This window comes from Lepidochelys kempii, chromosome 27 (genome assembly GCF_965140265.1).
Source record: "Lepidochelys kempii isolate rLepKem1 chromosome 27, rLepKem1.hap2, whole genome shotgun sequence".
In the NCBI taxonomy this organism is placed as follows: domain Eukaryota; kingdom Metazoa; phylum Chordata; order Testudines; family Cheloniidae; genus Lepidochelys; species Lepidochelys kempii.
The window spans coordinates 5,690,582-5,714,352 of NC_133282.1; the positions used below are offsets into that span (position 1 = coordinate 5,690,582).

At 46.5% G+C, this 23,771-nt stretch overlaps 1 protein-coding gene across 2 annotated transcripts in view; it reads left to right on the forward strand.

The window, feature by feature from the left end:
* The first annotated feature begins 33 nt into the window (after nt 1-33).
* EFTUD2 (elongation factor Tu GTP binding domain containing 2) overlaps nt 34-23,771 on the forward strand; it is a 37,348-nt gene continuing 13,610 nt past the window's right edge. The window contains exons 1-15 of one of the 2 annotated variants that reach the window (XM_073326246.1): nt 34-134; nt 3,085-3,193; nt 4,864-5,029; nt 5,449-5,527; nt 9,934-10,009; nt 14,287-14,352; nt 14,633-14,668; nt 16,158-16,248; nt 17,762-17,844; nt 18,354-18,520; nt 19,551-19,675; nt 21,231-21,294; nt 21,947-22,037; nt 22,566-22,701; nt 23,443-23,570. In XM_073326246.1, coding sequence (XP_073182347.1) covers nt 3,089-3,193; nt 4,864-5,029; nt 5,449-5,527; nt 9,934-10,009; nt 14,287-14,352; nt 14,633-14,668; nt 16,158-16,248; nt 17,762-17,844; nt 18,354-18,520; nt 19,551-19,675; nt 21,231-21,294; nt 21,947-22,037; nt 22,566-22,701; nt 23,443-23,570 — 1,413 coding nt within the window. In that variant the 5' untranslated portion in view covers nt 34-134; nt 3,085-3,088. Of the gene's footprint in view, nt 135-3,084; nt 3,194-4,863; nt 5,030-5,448; nt 5,528-9,933; nt 10,010-13,092; nt 13,256-14,286; nt 14,353-14,632; nt 14,669-16,157; nt 16,249-17,761; nt 17,845-18,353; nt 18,521-19,550; nt 19,676-21,230; nt 21,295-21,946; nt 22,038-22,565; nt 22,702-23,442; nt 23,571-23,771 lie in introns of those variants that run through there. The other variant, XM_073326245.1, reaches the window with a different exon arrangement.

Below are 23,771 nucleotides of genomic sequence, written 5' to 3' on the forward strand. Positions count from 1 at the left end.
GGCGCTGGCTGCAACGGGGTTTGAAGCGGCCCATTAGGCAATCGTACCGCTCGCCCCCCGGGTCCTTCCGCGCTGGTGTCGCACAGTCGCAGGCAGCGGCCGCCGGAACGGAAGGCGCGGAGCGCGAGCGTTGGGTGAGGCGTGCGGGCCCGGCCTGAGCTGGGGCCACGGCGCCTCTTGGGAGGGGATGGGGGGCTGCGCGCTGCTGATGGGACGTTGGTGTGGGTGTGGGGGGGACGCTGGGGCTCTGGACGAGGTGATGTGGAGGGGGGATGTAGGGGGCTGTGGACGAGGTGATGTGGAGGGGGGATGCAGGGGCCTCTGGACGAGGTGATGTGGAGGGGGGATGCAGGGGCCTCTGGACGAGGTAATGTGGAGGGGGGATGCAGGGGCCTCTGGACGAGGTGATGTGGAGGGGGGATGCAGGGGCCTCTGGACGAGTTGATGTGGAGGGGGGGATGCAGGGGGCTCTGGACGAGGTGATGTGGAGGGGGGATGCAGGGGGCTGTGGACGAGGTGATGTGGAGGGGGGATGCAGGGGGCTGTGGACGAGGTGATGTGGAGGGGGGATGCAGGGGCCTCTGGACGAGGTGATGTGGAGGGGGGATGTAGGGGGCTGTGGACGAGGTGATGTGGAGGGGGGATGTAGGGGGCTGTGGACGAGGTGATGTGGAGGGGGGATGTAGGGGGCTGTGGACGAGGTGATGTGGAGGGGGGATGCAGGGGGCTGTGGACGAGTTGATGTGGAGGGGGGATGCAGGGGGCTCTGGACGAGGTGATGTGGAGGGGGGATGCAGGGGCCTCTGGACGAGGTGATGTGGAGGGGGGATGCAGGGGCCTCTGGACGAGGTGATGTGGAGGGGGGATGCAGGGGCCTCTGGACGAGGTGATGTGGAGGGGGGATGTAGGGGGCTGTGGACGAGGTGATGTGGAGGGGGGATGTAGGGGGCTGTGGACGAGGTGATGTGGAGGGGGGATGTAGGGGGCTGTGGACGAGGTGATGTGGAGGGGGGATGCAGGGGGCTGTGGACGAGTTGATGTGGAGGGGGGATGCAGGGGGCTGTGGACGAGGTGATGTGGAGGGGGGATGCAGGGGCCTCTGGACGAGGTGATGTGGAGGGGGGATGCAGGGGCCTCTGGACGAGGTGATGTGGAGGGGGGATGTAGGGGGCTGTGGATGAGGTGATGTGGAGGGGGGGACGCTGGGGCTCTGGACGAGGTGATGTGGTGGGGGGGATGCAGGGTCCTCTGGACGAGGTGATGTGGAGGGGGGGATGCAGGGGCCTCTGGACGAGGTGATGTGGAGGGGGGATGCAGGGGGCTGTGGACGAGGTGATGTGGAGGGGGGATGCAGGGGCCTCTGGACGAAGTGATGTGGAGGGGGGGATGCAGGGGCCTCTGGACGAGGTGATGTGGAGGGGGGATGCAGGGGGCTGTGGACGAGTTGATGTGGAGGGGGGATGCAGGGGCCTCTGGACGAGGTGATGTGGAGGGGGGATGCAGGGGCCTCTGGACGAGGTGATGTGGAGGGGGGATGCAGGGGGCTGTGGACGAGTTGATGTGGAGGGGGGATGCAGGGGCCTCTGGACGAGGTGATGTGGAGGGGGGATGCAGGGGGCTGTGGACGAGGTGATGTGGAGGGGGGATGCAGGGGCCTCTGGACGAGGTGATGTGGAGGGGGGGATGCAGGGGGCTGTGGACGAGGTGATGTGGAGGGGGGGATGCAGGGGGCTGTGGACGAGGTGATGTGGAGGGGGGATGCAGGGGGCTGTGGACGAGGTGATGTGGAGGGGGGATGCAGGGGGCTGTGGACGAGGTGATGTGGAGGGGGGATGCAGGGGGCTGTGGACGAGGTGATGTGGAGGGGGGATGCAGGGGCCTCTGGACGAGGTGATGTGGAGGGGGGGATGCAGGGGCCTCTGGACGAGGTGATGTGGAGGGGGGATGCAGGGGCCTCTGGACGAGGTGATGTGGAGGGGGGGACGCTGGGGCTCTGGACGAGGTGATGTGGAGGGGGGATGCAGGGGGCTCTGGACGAGGTGATGTGGAGGGGGGACGCTGGGGCTCTGGACGAGGTGATGTGGTGGGGGGGATGCAGGGGCCTCTGGACGAGTTGATGTGGAGGGGGGATGCAGGGGGCTCTGGACGAGGTGATGTGGAGGGGGGACGCTGGGGCTCTGGACGAGGTGATGTGGTGGGGGGGATGCAGGGTCCTCTGGACGAGGTGATGTGGAGGGGGGATGCAGGGGCCTCTGGACGAGGTGATGTGGAGGGGGGATGTAGGGGGCTGTGGACGAGGTGATGTGGAGGGGGGATGCAGGGGGCTGTGGACGAGGTGATGTGGAGGGGGGATGCAGGGGCCTCTGGACGAGGTGATGTGGAGGGGGGATGCAGGGGGCTCTGGACGAGGTGATGTGGGGGAAGTTGGGGGATGTGATGAGACGCAGGGGGTTCTGAGAGGGGGGATGTGGGGGACTTGCTGAGGGTGATGTGCTGGGAAGTTGGGGGCTGTGGTGATGTGGGGGAAGGCAGGGGGCTCTGGACGGGGTGATGTGCGGGACTGGCAGAGGGGCTCTGGAGAGGGTGGTGTGCTGGGGCTTGGTAATGTAGGGGGTGCTGGTGATTGGGGCTCGGAAGGGTGTTGGAGTGCTGGGGTCTGATGGAAGGGGTTCTGGAGGGGGTGATGTGAAGGACTTGGCAGAGAGGGGTTATCTGAGGGCACACTGGGTGCTTGTGCTGGGGGCTTTGGGGAGGATGACATTTGCCAGCGATGCTGGGTGCTGGCAGAAGGGACTCTAGGGAGGATGATATGCTGGGCGTGGCAGGGGTGCAATGTAGGATGGGCTCTGGTTGCTGATTAACCAGGGGCTCTAGGGTGGGTGATGTGGGATGGGTGCTGGTGAAGAGGGGGGTCATGGGGGAGCACTGGGTGATGGCAGAGAGAGTCAGTTATCAAATGTGTTTAATAAATAAACTTAAATGACAGGGTGGGGGGGGGGCGGGATGCACCTTCATCCATGGTGCAGGAAAACAGTTGCCCCGATTATTCTAGTTACACATGGCTTTGTCTCTCTTGGTACTTAGCATCATGGACACAGACCTGTATGATGAGTTTGGGAACTACATCGGGCCAGAGCTCGACTCCGATGATGATGATGATGAACTGGGCAGAGAGACCAAGGATCTTGATGAGGTGCAATGAAACTTGCGCAAAAAGATCTTAATTTGTATTTTCACCAGAATAACGTAATACTGAAATGAAGCATAAAGAAAAGGAGTACTTGTGGCACCTTAGAGACTAACCAATTTATTTGAGCATAAGCTTGCATCCAATGAAGTGGGCTATAGCTCACAAAAGCTTATGCTCAAATAAATTGGTTAGTCTCTAAGGTGCCACAAGTACTCCTTTTCTTTTTGCGAATACAGACTAACACGGCTGTTACTCTGAAAACTGAAATGAAGGTTATTCATGTCTTAAGTTTTCCTACTCCTGCTCTAACCTGTTTCTCCTGAATTTTAATCCTGACTACAGTTATCAACCGATCTCTGGTGCAAGCTGAAAAGTAACTGTTCCTTCTGTGTCAGTGTCTCCTGTCCCCAGAAAATGATTTTTTCTCTCTCTCTCTCTCAAAAACAAAACAAAACTCCACACCACAGCAAACTTACTTAATGTTTTCAAGGAAAACTTTGATGTACTATTAAATATTCTGATTTAGTAGATTTCTAAAAACAAAGTATCTAAAAATATAATAAAAATTAAAAATCTAATAGGAAGCTGCCCTCTTGATAGTCAGAAAGAGACAAGGAAATTCAGCTTCCACTTGAATGTGTGAAAAAAAAATAAGAAACTTTCTCTGTTTTAAGTGAGTTTCCTTGCTGTTGTACGCATTCAAATAGGAGCTCCATATCTTGTGTTTTAAACAAGATCCTTACACTGAGTCCCTCATTATTTTACTCATACTTTCCGGTGTCTCCCATTAAGAGATGTTAACACCAACACATGACACTATTAGTCATGTTTAATGCATGACTGGAAGGTGTTCAGAGATTATGATGATGAGCTTGGTGTAAGAACATAGAATAGGGGAATATGAGTAGTATTTATATTTATGAAAACAGAAACAGCCACTGATATGTTTAGGAATGGTGCTGAAAATTGCTCTTTCACTGTGAGTTCTTTGGTAGATCTTTAGTGATCTAAGAAATTGGAACTAATCACTGGATTGTTCCTTTAAAGAAGTAGAGCTCCTAATGGTGCCAGTATTTATATGTATATGCAAAATAATCATTATTGTACTAGTGAAATCATAACTCACACACGTGGGGTTTTGGGGTTTAATGCACAGGGTTTGGTAGCTGCACTTTGATGCAGAAGGGGTCCACTGTGTCTCACTACTTGTACTGCCAGCCTTGGGTATGTTGTGCACATGGATAAAGGGTACTGGTATCAATTGCTTGCTGTGCAAGCATCACTTGCATGTGACATTGGTATCTGATTTAAAGATGACCTGCTGTTCATTGTGGCTATCTGGAATGGATTCAAGGTGGAAAAATGACCTCCAAACTGAAAGTGGGGGAGCCCATCAGAACGTTTTTCAGGACCTGACTTTGATCGGTGCCTGATACAGCAAGACTGGGACCTGCACTGCAGTTGCATATGATCTAGATTCTAGTTGTAGTTATGATGGCCAGATTCTTTTCCAGCTGCGTCAATGACTTGAAGTGTGACCATCAGCTAATCACCTACCCACTTACTGCCTCCAGTTTCCTAACTGTAAAATAGGAGTTTAATGTTTGTATAGTGCTTTGAGATCCTTGGATGTAAAGCTCTAAAGAATAGCAAAGTATTGTTCTTGGTTTCAGCTTGATGATGATGACGATGACGATGATATAGGAGATCATGATGAAGATCATCCTGGAATGGAAGTGGTACTGCATGAGGATAAGAAATACTATCCGACTGCAGAAGAGGTTTACGGGCCTGAGGTAGAGACCATAGTGCAGGAGGAAGATACACAGCCTCTCACTGGTGAGTAATGAGAGGTTAGTAAATCGTGGGTGCGATCAGGGAGGGTTTCTTAAAACAAACTTGTAAGGGAGAAGGAAAACAAAGTCTTGCTGCTGGCAGTATCGTTAGTTTCCTCACTTCAGAATTCTCTCTGGTTAGCATTTGGTTTGTCGTTTTAACAGAAGTTCTATTGAGACAGTTAACAAAGAAGAATTTTGTTCATGAGTTAATTTAAAGATGGCAAATAAAAACTTATTTCAGTTTAGTTTCTGATCCTCTGCACGTACAAGAGTTGAAGGGATGCCATCAACTTGAAAATCACAGTGCCAGCTTAAAGTTTTGTCTACTATTTATTACAGTTAATTTCTAAAATTAGAGAGAATGCTGGAGCTGAGGGGTACTAGGGAATACCTTTCCATTTTTCTTTGGTTTGTTTCCAGAGCCTATTATTAAACCTGTGAAAACCAAGAAATTCTCCCTGATGGAACAGACGTTGCCTGTCACCGTGTATGAGATGGAGTGAGTACTGTGTGGCTTTCTTTTTCTTTCAAAAGTTCGTATTTGGTTCAAGTCATTCATACAGTGTACCCTTTGCTTTCCCATGTTCACAGGCTGAGGGGAGGTAAGAGGGATTGGTATGTACCACTCGGAGGAAAAAGCTGCTCTAGAGTGGAGGTGAAAACGTCTTGTCTTCCAGCTTTCCAAAACAGCAGCAGTTTGGCCTTTCATTGGCATAGGGATACCATCAGCAGAACTGCAAGAGCAGCTGGTTTCCCTTTTTCTAGCTAGAGGGGAGAAGGAAGAAGGTACAAAAGGAACTGAAGCTTAAAAATGCATTCCACTCACTGCACTGCACAGCACACATAGTGTCGTTACTTCACTAACTTCAGAACCCTAGTTTTCACCCGTTAATGTGGAGTTTGTCAGTCAGAAACCCACACCTTGAATTCACTTAAAACATAGCTATTTTCTTGAGTGACTCAGAAAAAGTGCAGAGAGAGTCCAGAATCCTGGGTGCTAGTTACAGCTGTCCTACTGACTGTATGAGGCACTTTGTAGATTGTGAGGCCAGAAAGGACCATTGTGGTCTTTGACATCCTATATAATGCAGTATGAGGCATTAAGCAGATCTTTTAGAAAAACATCCAATCTCAATTAAAAAATGTCCAGTGATGGAGAATCCATCAAAGCCCCTGAAAAATAACTGAAGAGAAACAGTCAAAGGAAAGAGTCCCATTCAGTTACATCACATAAAGGCAGACGACTAAATATTGACAAATTTTATAAGAGCTTGTATACAAATGCAAGAAGTCTAAATACTAAGATGGGTGAACTTGAGTGCCTGGTATTAAATGAGGATATTGCTTTAGTAGGCATCACAGAAGCTTGGTGGAATGATAACCAATGGGACATGGTAATACCAGGTACAAAATATACTGGAATAACAAAGTAGGTCGCACTGGTAGGGGACTCGCACTATATATGAAAGAAAACATAGAGTCAAACATATAAAAATCTTAAATGGATCAAACTGTACCATAGAATCTCGATGGATAGAAATTCCATGCTTGAATAATAATACAGCTGTAGGAATATACTACTGACCACATGACCAGGATGGAGATAGTGACTATCCCCATATTGACTGGGTACATGTCATCTCAGGCCGGGATGCAGAGATAAAATTTCTAGACACCATTAATCCTGCTTCTTGGAGGAGTTAGTCCTGGAGTCTTCAAGGGGAGAGGCTATTTTGATTTAGTCCGAAGTGGAGCACAGGATCTGTCCAAGAGGTGAATATAGCTGAACCACTCAGTAATAGTGACCATAATGTAATGAAATTGAACATCCTTGTAGGGGGGAAAATACCAAAGAAACCCACCACAGTAGCATTTAACTTCAAAAAAGGGGACTCCACAAACATGAGGAGGCTAATTAAACAGAAATTAAAAGGAATGGTCACAAGAGTGAAATGCCTGCACATTACTTGGAAACTTTTTTAAAACACCCAATGAAGTGAGCTGTAGCTCATGAAAGCTTATGCTCAAATAAATTGGTTAGTCTCTAAGGTGCCACTAGTACTCCTTCTCTTTTTGCGAATACAGACTAACACAGCTGCTACTCTGCAATCTATAATAGATATAGTTTCAGCTTCTATGCCTCAAATAAAAAAAAGGAAAAAAACAGAAGACCAAAAAAAGCCACCATGGCTAAACAACAGAATAAAAAAGGCAGAGACAAAAGGCATTCTTTAAAAATCGGAAGTCAAATCCTAGTGAGGAAAATGGAAAGGAACATAAACTCTAGCAAGCCAAGTGTAAAAGTATAATTAGGCAGGCAAAAAAAAGAATTTGAAGAGTAACTAGCAAAAGACGCAAAAACGTAACAATCAGTGGAGCCACTGGACAATTGAGGTGCTAAAGGAGCACTCAAGGAAGACAAGGCAATTGTGGAGAAGCTAAATGAAGCTAAATGAATTTTTTGCATCCGTCTTCACTGCAGAGGATCTGAGGGGAGATTCAAACTCCTGAGTTGTTCTTTTTAGGTGGTAGATCTTAGGAACTGTACCAGATTGAAGTGTCAATAGAGGAGGTGAATAGGAGGGTTCCCCAAGGATCTGTACTGGGAACTGTGCTGTTCAACATATTCATAAATAAGGCTCAGATTTAGTCATGGGTATTTTTAGTAAAAAGTCATGGATGGGTCACGGCAATAAACAGAAAAATTCACAGCCCCTGACCTGTCCATAACTTCTACTATAAATGCCCCTGACTAAATTTTAGCTGCTGTGGAAAAATGGGTAAACAGTGAGGAGGCAAAGTGTGCAGATGATACTAAACTACTCCAGAGAGTTAAATCCAAAGCAGATTGTGAAGAGCTATAAAGGGATCTCATTAAACTCGGTGACTGGGCAACAAAATAGCAGATGAAATTCAATGTTGATAAATGCAAACTAATGCCCATTAGAAAACGTAATCCCAACTATACATACAAAATGATGAGGTCTAAATTATTTGTTACTACTCAAGAAAGAGATCTTGGAGTCATTTTAGATAGTTCTCTGAAAACACCTGCTCAGTGTGCGGCAGTACTCAAACAAGCTAGCAGAATGTTAGGAACCATTAAGAAGATAGAAAATATCATCATGCCACTATGTAAATGCCTGGTACCCCACACCTTGAATACTGCATGGAGTTCTGGTCCTTCAATGTCAAAAATAAATAAATAAAATAAAGTAAAATAAAATAAAATTAGAGTTGAAAAAGTACAGAGAAGGGCAACAAAAATGATCAGGGGGATGGAACAGCTTCCATATGAGGAGAGATTAAAAGGTTGAGACTGTTCAGCTTGGAAAAGAGACGACTGGGGGGGATAGGACAGAGGTCTATAAAATCATGACTGGGGTGGAGAAAGTAAATAGGGGAGTATTATTTACCCCTTCACATAACAGTCAAACCAGGGGTCACCCTACGAAATTAGTATGCAGCAGGTTTAAAACAAACATAAGGAAGTAACTTCTTCACACAACATATAGTCAACCTGGGGAACTTGTTGCCAGGGGATTTTGTGAAGGCCAAAAGTATAACTGGGTTAAAAAAAGATTAGATAAGTTCCTGGAGGATAGGTCCATCAGTGGCTATTAGCCAAAATGGGCAGGGGTGCAACGCCATGCTTCAGGTGTCCCTAAACCTCTGACTACTAGAATCTGGGAATGAATGACAAGGAACGGATCACTCAATAAATTGCCCTGATCTGTTACTCCCTCTGAAGCATCTAGCACTAGCCACTGTCAGAAGACCAACATATTGGGCTAGAAGGGCCATTGTCCATTTTTATGTTCTTATGTTAAAGTTGTTACAGTGGTTAATTACCCTCACTGTTAAAAATGTGTGCCTTATTTCTAGTCTGAATTTGTGTAGCTTCAATTTCCAGCCATTGGATTTTGTTATATCTGTCTGCTCGATCAAAGAGTCCGTTATTACATTTCTGTTCCTCACATAGGTCTTTATAGACTATGATCAAGTTATCCCTTAACCTTCTGTTGGATAAACTAAATAGAGTTCGCTCCTCAAATCTATCACTATACAGTATTTTGTCAAATCCTTTAATCGTTGTCATGGCTCCTCTCTGAACCCTCTCCAATTTATCAACATCCTTCTTGAATTGTCCAGAACTGGACACAGTATTCCAGCAGTAGTTGAAGGGACTATAATATAATTAATGCCAAGTAACATGGATTTATGGAAAATATCATCAAATTAATTTAATCTCCTTTAATTCTTCTTGAGCCCTATATCAGCCATTCCATTATCTTGTCAAGGTGACAGGTCTCTATAATTAACTGGGTCATCCCCTTTTTAAATGTTGGCACAACAGTAGCTTTTTTTCAGTCTTTTAGAACTTCCCCAGTGTTCCAAGAGTTACTGAAAATCAACATTAATGGTCCAGCAAACTTCTTGGCCAGCTCTTGTAAAACTCTTGGATCCAAGTTCTCTGGACCTTCTGAATTAAAAATGTCTAGCTTTAGTAGCTGCTGTTTAGCATCCTCCATAGTTACTGTTGGAATGGAAGGTGTATTATCATCATCATATGATATAAATACATCGTCTGTTTTTCCCAAAGTACAGAACAGAAATATTTATTGAACACTTCCATCTTTTCAGCACTGTTATTGACAGTTCTACTATTTCATCAAGTAATGGATCAATACCATTGGTCCAATACTTAATCTCTGTGGGTCAGCTTCCCAGTCTGTGAATTGAGGATGTTTATGTACCTGGCAGGGAGCTAGGAGAATGAACGTTCTAAAGCACTTCAAGACCCTGGGTTGAAAGGTGCAGCTGAAGTGCCAGGTCTTACTGGGGGATCGTACTGTGGGCAGAATAGAAGCAGCTAACTGTCATTTGTTTCTTCCCTTCCTCTAGTTTCCTGGCAGATCTGATGGACAACTCTGAGCTGATTCGGAATGTGACCCTGTGCGGGCATCTCCACCATGGCAAGGTAGAATGAATACAGGGCTGTGCCTAGCTGAGGACAGAGGGTGTCTTCTGTGTTAATGAATCAGCTGGTGCTGTTGAAGGATAACAGCACACTTGTGCAGGGACATGCCTTGCTAATAGCACCTATGTAAGAGCTCACTGGCTCACAGTAGTGACTGTTTTTTTAATTAGGAGGCCAAGCCGATTGTTGATAGTCTCTCAGTGGTTAAAGTAGTAAGCCAGAAGCCAGTTATGCATTCAGTTCTGTGTTCTCTAGCTAATGCATGTGTAGTTATCTAACTCTGCTTTAAGAAGTGATGTGTACGCATCAGCTTGGGAGTGTTTGATAGTATATATCAGTACAATATGTAGGTATATCTAACCAATTGGGGGAGAGGGGAGCAATACCCTTACCGTGGCCTTGTCAAGGCTGCCTTCTGCTGTGATGCCTACAAAACCAGGCCTGCTCCTCATGGCTAGGGAGCTGACAGAGTGTGACAGTCCCTCTTTCCTTCCCTCCTTTGCTCTTACTAACTCCCACATTTTTCCCTCTACTCCCAATGAATAAAGAAAGGGAAAAAACCCCAAATGTAACTAGTCATGCTGTGTACATTTTTCACAGTGTTCATCTACTTGTATGTTCTTTCCCTGTTAAACATCAGAACGGCCATACTGAGTCAGACCAAAGGTCCGTCTAACCCAGTGTCCTGTCTTCTGACAGTGTCCAGTGCCAGGTGCCCCAGAGCAAATGAACAGAATAGGGAATCATCAAGTGATCCACCTCCTGTCGCCCATTCCTAGCTTCTGGCAAACAGAGACTAGGGACACCTTCCCTGCCCATCCTGGCTAATAGCCATTGATGGACCTGTCCTCCATAAATTTATCTAGTTCTTTTTTGAACCCTGGTAGAGTCTTGGCCTTCACAACATCCTCTAGCAAAGAGTTCCACAGGTTGACTGTGCATTGTGTGGAAAAAATACTTCCTTTTGTTTGTTTTAAACCTGCTGCCTGTTAATTTCATTTGGTGGCCCCTAGTTCTTGTGTTTATGAGGAGTAAACAACGCTTCCTTATTTACTTTCTCCACACCAGTCATGATTTTATAGACCTCTATCATATCGCCCTTTAGTTGTCTCTTTTCCAAGCTGGCAAGTCCCAGTCTTATTAATCTTGCCTCTTACGGCAGCCGTTCCATACCCTTAATCATTTTTGTTGCCCTTTTCTGAACCTTTTCCAAGTCCAATATATCTTTTTTGAGATAAGGCGACCACATCTACACCCAGTATTCAAGATGTGGATGTACCATGAATTTATATAGAGGCAATGTGATACGTTCTATCTTATTATCTATCCCTGTCTTAATGATTCCCAACATTCTGTTCGCTTTTTTGACTGCCACTTCACATTGAGTGGATATTTTCAGAGAACTATCCACAATGACTCCAGGATCTCTTTCTGGAGTGGTAACAGCCAATTTAACCCACATCATTTTGTATGTATAGTTGGGATTATGTTTTCTAATGGGCATTAGTTTGCATTTATCAACATGGAATTTCATCTGCCATTTTGTTGCCAAGTCACCCAGTTTTGAGAGATCCTTTTGTAGCTCTTCACAGTCTGCCTGGGACTTAACTATCTTGAGTAGTTTTGTATCATCTGCAAATTTTGTCACCTCACTGTTTACTCCTTTTTTCAGATCATGTATAAATATGTTGAATAGGACTGGGCCCAGTACAGACCCCAGGAGGACACCACTATTTACCTCTCTCCATTCTGAAAACTGATCATTTATTCCTATGCTTTGTTTCCTATCTTTTAACCAGTTACCAATCCATGAGAGAACCTTCCTTCTTATCCCATGACTGCTTACTTTGCTTAAGAGCCTTTGGTGAGGGACCTTGTCAAAGGCTTTCTGAAAATCTAAATACACTATATCCACTGGATCCCTCTTGTCCACATGCTTGTTGACCCCCTCAAAGAATTCTAGTAGATTGGTGAGGCATGATTGCCCTTTACAAAAACCATTTTGATTATTCTCCAAGAAATTATGTTCATCTATGTGTCTGACAATTTTGTCCTTCACTATAGTTTCAACCAGTTTACCAGGTACTGAAGTCAGGTTTACCTGGGGTCCTGTAATTCCTGGGGTCTCCTCTGGAGCCCTTTTTAAAAATTGGTGTCATATTAGCTATCCTTCAGTCATTTGGTACAGAAGCTGATTTAAATGATAGTTACAGACGACAGTTGTTAGTCCTGCAATTTCACATTTGAGTTCCTCCAGAACTCTTGGGGGAATACCATCTGGTCCTGGTGACTTATGACTGTTTAGTTTATCAGTTTGTTCCAAAACCTCCTCTAATGACACCTCAATCGGGGACAGTTCCTCAGATTTGTCACCTAAAAAGAATGGCTCAGGTTTGGGAATCTCCCTCACGTTCTCAGCTGTGAAGACTGATGCAAAGAATTCATTTAGTTTCTCCGCAATGGCCTTATCGTCCACGAGTGCTCCTTTAGCATCTCCATCGTCCAGTGGCCCAACTGGTTGTTCAGCAGCTTCTTGCTTCTGATGGACTTAAAAATGGAAAATTTGCTATTACTTTCTGAGTCTTTGGCTAGCTGTTCTTCCAGAAAAAAATTTTGGCCTTCCTAGTTATATTTTTATACTTCATTTGACAGAGTTTATGCTCCTTTCTATTTTCCTCACTAGGATTTAACTTCCACTTTTTAAAGGATGCCTTTTTGCCTCACTGCTTCTTTTACTTTGTTGTTTAGCCAAGGTGGCTCTTTTTTGGTTCTTTTCCTATGTTTTTTAATTTGGGGTATACATTTAAGTTGAGCCTCTATTATGGTTTCTTTAAAAAGTTTCCATGCAGCTTGCAGAGATTTCACTTTTGGTGCTGTACCTTTTAATTTTTGTTTAACTAATCTCCTCATTTTTGTGTAGTTCCCCTTTCTGAAATTAAATGCTACAGTGCTGGGCTGCTGTGGTGTTTTCCCCACCACAGAGATGTTAAATTGAATTATGGTCACTATTACCAAGCAGTCTAGCTATATTCACCTCTTGAACCAAATCCTGTGCTCCACTTAGGACCAAATCAAGAATTGCCTCTCCTCTTGTGGGTTCCAGGACTAGCTGCTCCAAGAAGCAGTCATTTAAGGTGTCAAGAAACTTTATCTCAGCACCAGTGAATGCTGAAGCGTGTGTACCAAGAAAGGCCACTACGCATTTGGCAATCACTTGGTAACCGAAAGCTTCAGTGGCACAATAAGGTGATCATCACAAACCCAGCTATCTATGTTTCTAATGATCGAATTGCCCATTACTAATACCTGTATCTTCCTAATAACTGGAGTTCCCTCCTCCGGAGAGGTATCCTCAGTGCGAGAGGATACCACAACATCATCTGGAAGGAGGGTCCCAGCTATGGGATCGTTTCCTTCTGCTCCAGTTGGATGTTCTCCTTCCCTGAGACTTTCACCCTCCTCAACAGCACAGAGGCTATTAGACTGGGGGTGGGATCATACTATTGTGTCCTGGAAAGTCTCGTCTGTGTATCTCTCTGTCTCCCTTAGCTCTTCTAGCTCAGCCACCTTGGCCTCCAAAACCCATACATGCTCTCTCAGGGCCATATGCTACCTGCCTACATGCTGCATTGGGTGCAATACACTGGGTAGCCCCCCACTCTGTTGCTGGACTTCTGCCTGCATTCTCTTTTTACTCCTGCCACTGGTTCCTTTGTTGTCGTTTTGTTTTTATCAGGGGATGTTTTGTAGCTTAAGTTTAAAGAAGTTTAAGAAATGTTAAGTGTATGTAGTGCCCCCTGTAAAATCCCTCACAAAACTCCCCTGTTAGCTGCTCCTGTTCACTAGTTCCTCTTGTTGCTTAGGAGCGGGCTCTTTAAAGCCCTGGTCTTCCTGAGTATCCCCACTCCATGGTTAAGGGTTGTTCCTGACCCTTCATCTCTTGTGTGTGCTTTAGATTGGAAGCCCTTCAGGGCTCAGATTACATCTATTTATGTTTGTACTGGTGCCCAAACAGTGGGGCCCCCATCCTGAGTGGGCCCATAGTAAAATTGTAGTAGTATTAATGATCTGTCAGTTACTTCATCACTACTCTGATAGTTTTAGTCCCTTGAGAGATTGCTATCACAGAGAGTCCACTTCAGGTAACATACAGTTAGCCACCAGCTCCGCTCCCTCCCACCTCTCTGGCTAAAATAGCAAAGATTTGGTGGCCCATCTATATCTGCTTATCAGCCATACGGTCACCTTGCTTTTTCTTGCCTTTTTCATACTTTCAGACTTGTTTTGTGGATTGCCTGATAGAGCAGACGCACCCAGAGATCAGGAAGCGCTACGACCAGGATGTAAGTGGCTTTTCAATATGTTCTGATCGTTTGGGATGACAGGAAGGCAGAGGGTGCTCACATTCAAATAGAGAGATTCTGTGCATGAGGGAGAATACAATCTAAAGGTTAGAGCCGAGAACTGGAAGTCAGGCATCTGGGTTCTGTTCTTAGCTCTGCCATTTATTTACTGTGTTGTTTATATGTAGACAGCCATCACTTCCTAGTTCAGACTTCAAAATGTTTGATATAAAGACATCTTGTTTCATGATCTGACCCTGAGAACTGTCTGTTTCTGCAGCTTTGCTACACTGACATACTGTTCACGGAGCAAGAGGTAAGTGCACCTTGAGATAGCAAGCTTGAGATAGCAACTAACTCTGGCAAACTGCGCTCAAGCTGCAGAAAGTCATGAAAAAATTAATTCTTCACTCGTAATGTTTCCAAGTGTGACCTCTTTTGCCCTGTATGTTGGGAGGAAGGTTCATTTTGATTAATCACACCAGTTGATCTGTAAACCAAGGATCTTATTGCTTCAAGCAATGACAAGCAGACCAAACCTTATGTTCCTTCCATTACTCTTGCCTCCTTATATATAACCTTAATAGTCACGTTTAATTAAATAAAAAAGATATACTGAAGCTGACCACCTGTGGCAATCTGGTCAGTTGTCCTTGTAGTTGAAACTGCCAAGAGTTTCTCTGATGCTGAGGCTAACTGACCAATGTAGTATTATGAAAGGGCTATTTAATATCCTGCATGTTGGAGGTAAATGTAAAATTGGTGATGGATGTATTATTTGGATGGAAGACCAGCGAATGCTGAAGTGTGTATACCAAGAAAGGCCACTATGCATTTGGCAATCACTTGGGAACCAAAAGCTTCAGTGGCACAATAAGGTCAGATAGACACAGACTGGCCAGCCAGCCAGATCACCTTAAGAATCCGGGTGGCACTTGATCTGCAAGGGGGATTGCCGTGATGATAACGGTTATAAAGTTAAACTCTTTAATTTCCGAGGCTGTCCCAGTGGCACGTGTGGGTTCGGTCTGTGAAGGGAAGGCGCAGGGCAGGGGTTATTCGCTGCTGTGGCAGTGGAGGGTAAACTCAGAGATCAGAATAAACAGATTCCATTTTTCATAAATCCTGGGCTTTCTGGGATTTGAACCTTTAGACTGAAACAACAAGGTGTCCGGTGGCACCTTAAAGACTAACAGATTTATTTGGGCATTAGCTTTCGTGGGTAAAAACCCCACTTCTTCAGATGGCTTATGCCCAAATAAATCTGTTAGTCTTTAAGGTGCCACTGGATTCTGTGTTGTTTTTGTGGATACAGACTAACACAGCTACCCTCTGATACTTACAACCTTTAGACTGGGGTCTTTGATTATATTTAAAAACAAACTGGGTCATACTGATTACACGTTGTTGGTGCAGAGTCATGTCTGGGTCTGTTCTGTCAACTTTGTATTTCCATCCCTTCACTGTTTCTTTACACTGCGTATGGGCAGAGCTCGTGCCAGGGCATGACCTGGTGGCAGCAGCGAGAAGGGAGGCAGAAGGAATTCATTCTCCCATTAGCTGAGTGCAGTATTCAGGAGATTTCTCTTTCCTCAGATGACCTGGGTGTTAGCTACTGCTCGAGCAGGTTTACTGGGTGTCTGGATCAGCAGCCCAATCCAGTATGGCAGGAGAATGGGACCTTGGGATGGATGGGCGATTTCCTGTGTCTTGTCTGATGAATTCTCCTTCCATGGTTGACTGCCACTTCCTTCAGTCATGTTGCACTGTAATTTATCTGCTAATCCTGGCTTCATTTCTTTCAGAGGGGTGTTGGAATCAAGAGCACCCCGGTAACTGTTGTTCTACCGGACACCAAGGGGAAATCATTTCTCTTCAACATCATGGACACGCCAGGTGTGTTGAGCTGATCCAGACACTAACAATTTGTGGGTTTAATCCTGGCAGTCCTGCTTGTGAGTTAGTCTCAGTAAAGCCAGTGGTGCTATTGGTGTGAGTAAGAAATGCACGTTTCAGTAAAGGCTTCCACAAATGGGCCCCAGTTCATAAAACCTATAGGTCTTCTGAAAGAAGGTGCATAGACATGAATGGAATATTAAAAATATAAACCACTGTCTGACAAAGGAGGGTCTGAGGGGGGCTTTGGTGCTAGGGCATAATGGAGTTTTGCGCCAAACCAGTTTACATTTTCTCAAATCCAGTGTCTGTCTATTTAAATCTCATAGACCAGTTATTCAGTTTAGACTTTATAAAGTGCAACAACACTCTAAAAAGTTTCCCTTCAAAGATGACCTCCTGGGGTTTCATGTTTACTCTTAGTAATTCCATTTCAGCCCTAACAGAGCTTCAGATCTGACCTTCCAGCTGGCTGCTCTCTGCTTCTGAAGACACTACCAGCTATAGAGAGATTTTGCAGCTGGAATTTAGCCGGCAGTTTTTTGTTTCTGATGCTTAAGGCAGCATAGGCTTCAGCTCGTGCTCTCTTAGCTGGACTAGTTCCTTCATGACTAACAGGACTGAGAACATTGCTCTCTCACTTTTTCGAGGTCAGACAAGATGATCAGAATGGTCCCTTATTGGCCTTGGAACCTATGAATCTTGTTTGTGTATGAGCTGAATCAGCAGAGGTGACTTAAATATATGGGAAGTAGATGTGTGGCCAGATTTTCAAAGTCTCAGCACCCACGTTTGGGCCAGATTCTTCCAAAGTGCGATTGTGAGACTTACGCTTAGGTTTTCAGAAGAACTTGGTGCCTGCCGTACTGAGCTCTTTTGAACACGTGGTCCATTTGGGCAAGAAAGTGAAATGCATTCATTCCTGCTCTAATCAGAGCCACACTTCTGCTTGCTATGTATGGAGTTACAAAACAGCCTGGGACTGGAGACTGATACAGTGCATTACAAAATAACACCCCTGTTGTGTCCAAAGAGCTTTCAGTCGAAGCCAAGGAGAGACAAGCACAGAAGACACCAGAAGAGGCAGGAGGGTTTTGCAGGGATTATACTGGTTGCTGCCCAACTCTGCTCCTTAACTTAGTTCATTCACCTCTCTGAAAGTACTACTTTAATTACCACCTTTCCACAGGCATTTGTACAAAGATCTGGGGATAGAGTTACAGTTGCAAACAGATGACTATTAGAAACAACATTAGTAGCATGCTGTAGTCTCAAAAATCAGCATAAGACAGTCTGGAAGGTCTTTATACACAATGCTGGCAACAGTGCCCTGGCTAGATTAACTGAGGTGCTTTCTGGAAGGCAAAGGAACACTATTCTTCTCACCCCTGCCCTCTGGAGTGCAAGCTTGTGGCCAATGACAGGTTATCAGAGGTGCAGGCAGCTTTCCCCACTCCAGTGAGTCATTTCTGTGAACTGGGCTCACTGAGCTTTAACTGCTTTTGTTTTGAAGGCCATGTGAACTTTTCTGATGAGGTTACTGCCGGTCTTCGAATTTCCGACGGAGTTGTGCTTTTCATTGATGCGGCCGAGGGGGTAAGTGTTAGTCTCTTTTACCTCCTGTGGATGTATTTCAGAATCTCTTGAGCTCCTTGATCCTGACTTCAATCTAGCTGAAGCAATCTGTGTAGAGTTCATTTGCATTAGTGATGGGGCTCTTTGGAGGCTGATTTAGAATGGGTAGCATTTTCTAGGTATTGAAGCAGAGAGTTATGGCTCCTGGGTTCTATTTCCAGGTCTGACACTGATCCACTGTGACTTTGGACTACTCGCTTAACTACTTTGTACCTCCATTTCCCCCCACATCTGAAATAAAGATGATTATTTATATCAGAGGTGTCAGAAGGGGTGGCTTAAAGGAATGCTCTTGGGTCAAATACATACTTCTAAAATTCATATTATTAGCAGGTCACTGGTGGGTGAGCTTAGACTTTTCTCCAGGCTGCTGGCCTAGTGGATAAGGGTCACTGCTTTGTCTGTCACGCCCCATAGAGCATGTTATCAAGGGCTTTAGCTCGTCTGGTAATGCTCCTTGTTTTCCACAGGTTATGCTGAACACAGAGAGGCTGATCAAGCACGCAGTGCAGGAGAGGCTGGCAGTGACCGTGTGCATTAATAAGATAGATCGGCTGATCCTGGAGCTGAAGCTTCCACCCACTGATGCCTATTACAAACTCCGACACATAGTAGATGAGGTCAATGGCTTGATCAGGTAAAGATTTGTGAGGGGGGTGGTCATTGGAGCATGGTATCCTTGGCCCACTGAGTCCATCTTGGAGTCTGTGTTTGAGCATCACTCATGCTAAAATCAAAAGTATATGTCATTACAGTTGCATGTCATGGAACCGTTCTCCACCCATGGCAAGTGCACGCACTAGATACGTAACTTGGAATGGATTTGTTCACTTAACACACATTTGGTGGAGAGGACTTCACTGTTCTACAGTGTGTGCATGTACATTTTGGGGGGGTGGGGGAGCCCTGGCCCTGGTCATTATCTGGTGTTTTGGCAGGGCCAGCCTGTCCCATGGTGGATGTCCTCAAAATGGTATGAAGCTGTAGATAATTTTTTTTTAGAGCCTGGGCTGAGATTTTTTCAAAGCTGACCAAGGGATTTGAGTTTCCAATTTCCATTAAAAGGTAATGGGACTTGGGCATCCCAATCTGCTAAATCCCCTGTGAAGTACTGCTGTCTCTCAAGCATCCCTGCGTACTGCTGTGCCCCTAGTGCAGTGGGACCCTTCCTGAACAGGGCAGAGGGGAGGAAGGCAGCATTTCACTGCTGTCCATACACACCATGTGTTACTGCCCGCTGCTTTATCAGGCGCCCTACAGAACAGCACTGGCAGTTGGGATGGTGGCATGTTGCAAATTCACGTTTTCATTTTATTCCATCCCGGCTTTGTTTGTCCTCTGTTGGTCTCTTCCCCTCAATTGTCCAAAAGGTTTTTTTTTCCTTCTCCATTTCTTTCATGTGTTTTGAAAAGAGTAAACAATAGTTAATTAAACTGCAAAATACCTTTAGATGAAGTGTGTGTGTGTGTGTGTGTGTACAACAACCAACCCTAAAACACAGCTCCTTAGTGCTGGAGCCCTCTTGTAGGCCCCTGGGGGCAGTGCAGAGTTCCTTCAGTGGAGTGGCTCTTGTTTCTGGGTTTAGGTTCATTGACAGTGTCTTCCTCTGTTTATATCTCCATCACTCTATAGAGTTATGCCATACATAAAAGCTTTTTCTGTTTCAGCATGTATTCCACCGACGAGAACCTGATCCTCTCCCCTCTTCTGGGGAACGTCTGCTTCTCCAGTTCCCAGTATAGCATTTGCTTCACGCTTGGCTCCTTTGCAAAGATTTATGCAGACACATTTGGTAAGACTCAGCCAAAAACCATGCACACATCAACATCTCAAGTCCTGTTAACTTCTGTGGAGCCCCTTCAAGTACTTACAGCAGCTCAGGTCTTCGCTGGCTCGTGTATGCACTTATATGCTAGCACATGCAGTCAGAAACATTTAGGGAGCTGAGAGTTATTGCAGAGCCCAGTTGGGGTATTTCTCACCTGCCACTTTCTGGCTGTTGAGGAAACAGGAATACCAGTGAGGAACGTTGTTGGATAAATATTTTCTCTTGTAATTCTTTATCTTGTAAATATCGGAATGGGTGGAAGCCACTGTATGGTACGTACATCTATAATGGAGAAAACCCACTGTCGCTGTTCTAGATAAAGGGTTACATATGTGTTGCCCTCTGCATGGGGTAACAAAATGGTTCAGAGCTGAAAGGGTTAAGAATCTTTCAGCATAGCCATGAGGAAAGCCTGGTTCTCTGGAGTTGAGACTCCACTGTATCCAGGCTGAAGTTTGCCCCTGGGGGGTCTTGCCCTCTTCCTGCCCCCTGGATCTTTTTTATGTAACTGTCCTGGCTGTGGTTTGAATCTCTGCTGCCTCGATGCCAGCCTGAGGCAATCTGCCTGGTGTGAAAGAGCAGGCAGTAAAAGAATAGCCATGTGCTTAGCCTGGCCAGCTGGAACTTGGCAAGTCCCAGGTTCAGAACGGGGCTGCAGTTGTGGTGAAGTTGGGATCTAGGAGATGCTGCCAGGCAGCTGGCCCAACTTTGGGGGTGGGCATGAAAAGCAGCCTTTGTTCAGAGATCAGGGGGCTGACGCGCTCATGCACCATAAGAAGGAATAAACAAGATCCTCTTTCATTGTGGCATCCTTTGGTGCCCGGCCTGAGGTTTTCCCGACTCTCAGGCTAATTTAGCGTGCGGGCAGCAGTTGGTGAGGCACGCTAATGGACTCTGCATTTAGTGGAAGTGGTGTGAGTGGGTGCTGATGTCTTATCACTTGTAAACTCAGCATGACTTGAAATCTAGAACTACGGTCCCGCCTATTCCCTGGGCATTTGAGGAGGGATATTCATGTATGGACTTAGTACACGATCTAAAAGCTAGGGAAGGGAGGGAGAGGGGATGCTGAGAGATACTCGTAGGCAGAAAATATTGTAATGAGCCTGGGTGGAAGGTGGAGATCATGCTATGCCAGCTGCCCTCCAGTGCTTAGCTTGAGAAGTGAGTTGGAGAAGCGAGTGGATCCCGTAGGTCGGCTCTTTTCAGTCATAATTTTTTGGAAAGAGTTCCAGTGTCCCTTGGAACTGAACAGACTCCTTGGGCCCTGACTGATCCCCTTGTCAGCAGTCAGGTCACAGACACTGCACTCCCTTCTCACCGCTGCGTGGTTTTCCAAGTTAGTGCTGAGGATTGGTGTCAGGGAATCTTGCTCTGCAGCTGCCTGAATTTCAGCCTCAGAGCTGTCGAGCCAGCGCCCTTCTGCAGCTCTGAACTCCCTTGATCATTTACAAAGAAAACAGTGGAGAGAGGTATTTCATCGTGTGATAGCTGAGGTTATTTCTTTATTCCCTTGTAGGAGACATCAATTACCAGGAGTTTGCAAAGCGGCTTTGGGGTGACATCTACTTCAACCCCAAGACGTACGTAGTGTTTTTAATTATCTTTGTTCACCAGCTTTATTACTGTGCAAGCAGCATCTCTTGCCCTCCCCGACCCCATCCTGTAGAACAACAGAGGAGTTGGAAGAGGCTGAGTTGAGCCTCTCCTCTACTAAGTGTGAATCCACATTGCTGTGTGTCCTGCCTGTTGGTGGCACAGCGATCATGTTCCTCTGCAGGCATGGTTAGTTGTCATTGCTGGGCTTACCCTGGGGCATAGACATGCCTGCTCTAACTCACCGGGATTATGCAGAGGGATTTTGAAAGGGGATGCAGGATGGCATGTGGCTAAACTTCCTGTTTTTCTGAGTGGTAGTGGATACCTTGGAGGGGTTGCAGGTTCAATTCCTAGGGACCTAAATGCCCTACTAGCATTCCTACTAAATGCCCATGAGGGTGCATTGGGGTCTGTTTTTTTTAATAATGTGTATAGCTCCATAGGAGTGCACAGAGCTCCCCAGGACAGGTCAGGTCAGAGTCCCTGCCCAGCAGATCTTACACTCTGCGTAGGGGGAAGGGGGAAATATGAATATCCAGGCATGCAGGGGCTAGTGTACATATCACAGAGGTCATGGTGCTTTTGGGTGGCAGAGCACTTTCCATTCACATCTTTCCTCTTGGCTTTCCTGCACAGACGAAAGTTCACTAAAAAGGCCCCGACCAGCAGTTCCCAGCGGAGCTTTGTGGAGTTTGTCCTAGAACCCCTGTACAAGATCCTGGCTCAGGTACATGCTTTCTTTCCCCTTCCCTTTGACGTGAGTGCAGTGCCAAGTGATGGAAGCCTGTAGTATCTGTTGCTGAGTGTTTAAAGACTGAACACTAGATGGCGCTACACATGAAATCTGTCTGCTGTCCTGTTAGGAAAATTCCACAATCACAAATGTTTGTGTCTGAGGGGCAGCCCCTTCTCTTCCGGCACCTGTTCTGCTCCTCGTTCCAAATACGCCCTCTGTTCATGGTGCTCTCCTCAGCAGGACCTGCACCAGGTGCGTTGGATCTGGGATGTGTCCCAGTGGCCACCAAGTACTAACTTTAAATTACCCAACCAGTTTCACTGCAGGAACTAAACTGATCTGAACCCAGCTCTCCCAGGGTAAAAGGCCCGATGTTAGCCTGCAGGCCCCCTAGTCCTTTCACACTGATGTCCTGTCCCATCGCCATTTGAATGGCTCAGATGTACCGTTGTCTGCACACGGGAGTCAATGGCAGTGAATCTCTCAGTAACTGTGGCAGTGGTGTGTGCCATCCCACAGGTGGTTGGTGATGTGGACACCACTCTCCCCCGCACTCTGGATGAGCTGGGCATCCACCTGACCAAAGAGGAGCTGAAGCTAAACATTCGACCCCTGCTAAGGCTTGTCTGCAAGAAGTTCTTTGGGGAGTTCACAGGTAGGTCCTGTTTCTCCCCTGCCCTAGCTGCTGGGCTCCTGTAGCTGTGCAGTGCTCTGCCAGCACTCTGGGCCAGTAGCTGGATGCCTCGGCTGCCAGTTTAACCTGCTGCGGGCAGAGCATTAGGGCTCTGTTTTCAGTGGTGATGTCCCCATGTTGCAGGTTCCCCTCACTTCTCAGCTGGTGCTGGTGGTGCCCATTGCTCCACGAGTCAGGCTGCTTATTTTGGTGCCTACATTTGGATTTAGAGACAAATTGTAGGTTCCTGGCTTTTAACGGTCTTGGCCTTTGCACCTAAACTCAGTTGACTGAGTTGGAGGAAGTGAGACGTAGGTGCCCAGAAGCTCTAGTATAGTTTCCAGGCCACACGTTATACATGACATTGATTTGCACTGGGTTCAGTATGCCAGGAACTCCCTGAAAATAATTCATTTGCGCACACATGCCCTCAACTCTGCCTTCAGCATGTTCTCCTGAAAGGCTGCCCCTGAACGCCCCAATGTGCAGCCTAAAACCAGTAGGCTGGCGTCCTGTGGGGGTTCACTGATCCTTCGCCAGCAGCACAGTGTCCTCTGTTGGCAGTTCCAGTATAAGCTGTCCGCTCCCAAGTGAGTTGTCACCCAGGACTGTAGACTGACTAGTCCTCTGGGTTAAAGATGTCGTGTTTTATTCAAGCCCCCTCAATGCTGTACTCTGGATTCCTCCACTTAGCAGCATTCTCATGAAGCTCTGCTCTCCTAGGCTTCGTGGACATGTGTGTGCAGCATATTCCCTCCCCAAAGGTGGGAGCCAAGACCAAAATCGAGCACACCTACACCGGCGGCGTCGACTCAGACCTGGGGGAGGCCATGAGCGAGTGTGACCCTGATGTAAGGACCCCTTTCACTTACCATTACCTCTCTAAAAGCAGCATGGGGTAGAAGAGAAGTCCTCCTTTCCTGCGGTCACCAAGGCAGCCTCCTCCTAGAGAGGCATCCAGCAGCATTTCACAATCTCTTATCTGCTACTGAAGCAAATCTCTCCGCTCTGAGAAATTCAGAAGCCTGCCAGGGCAGCCGTAGAGAGAGAGG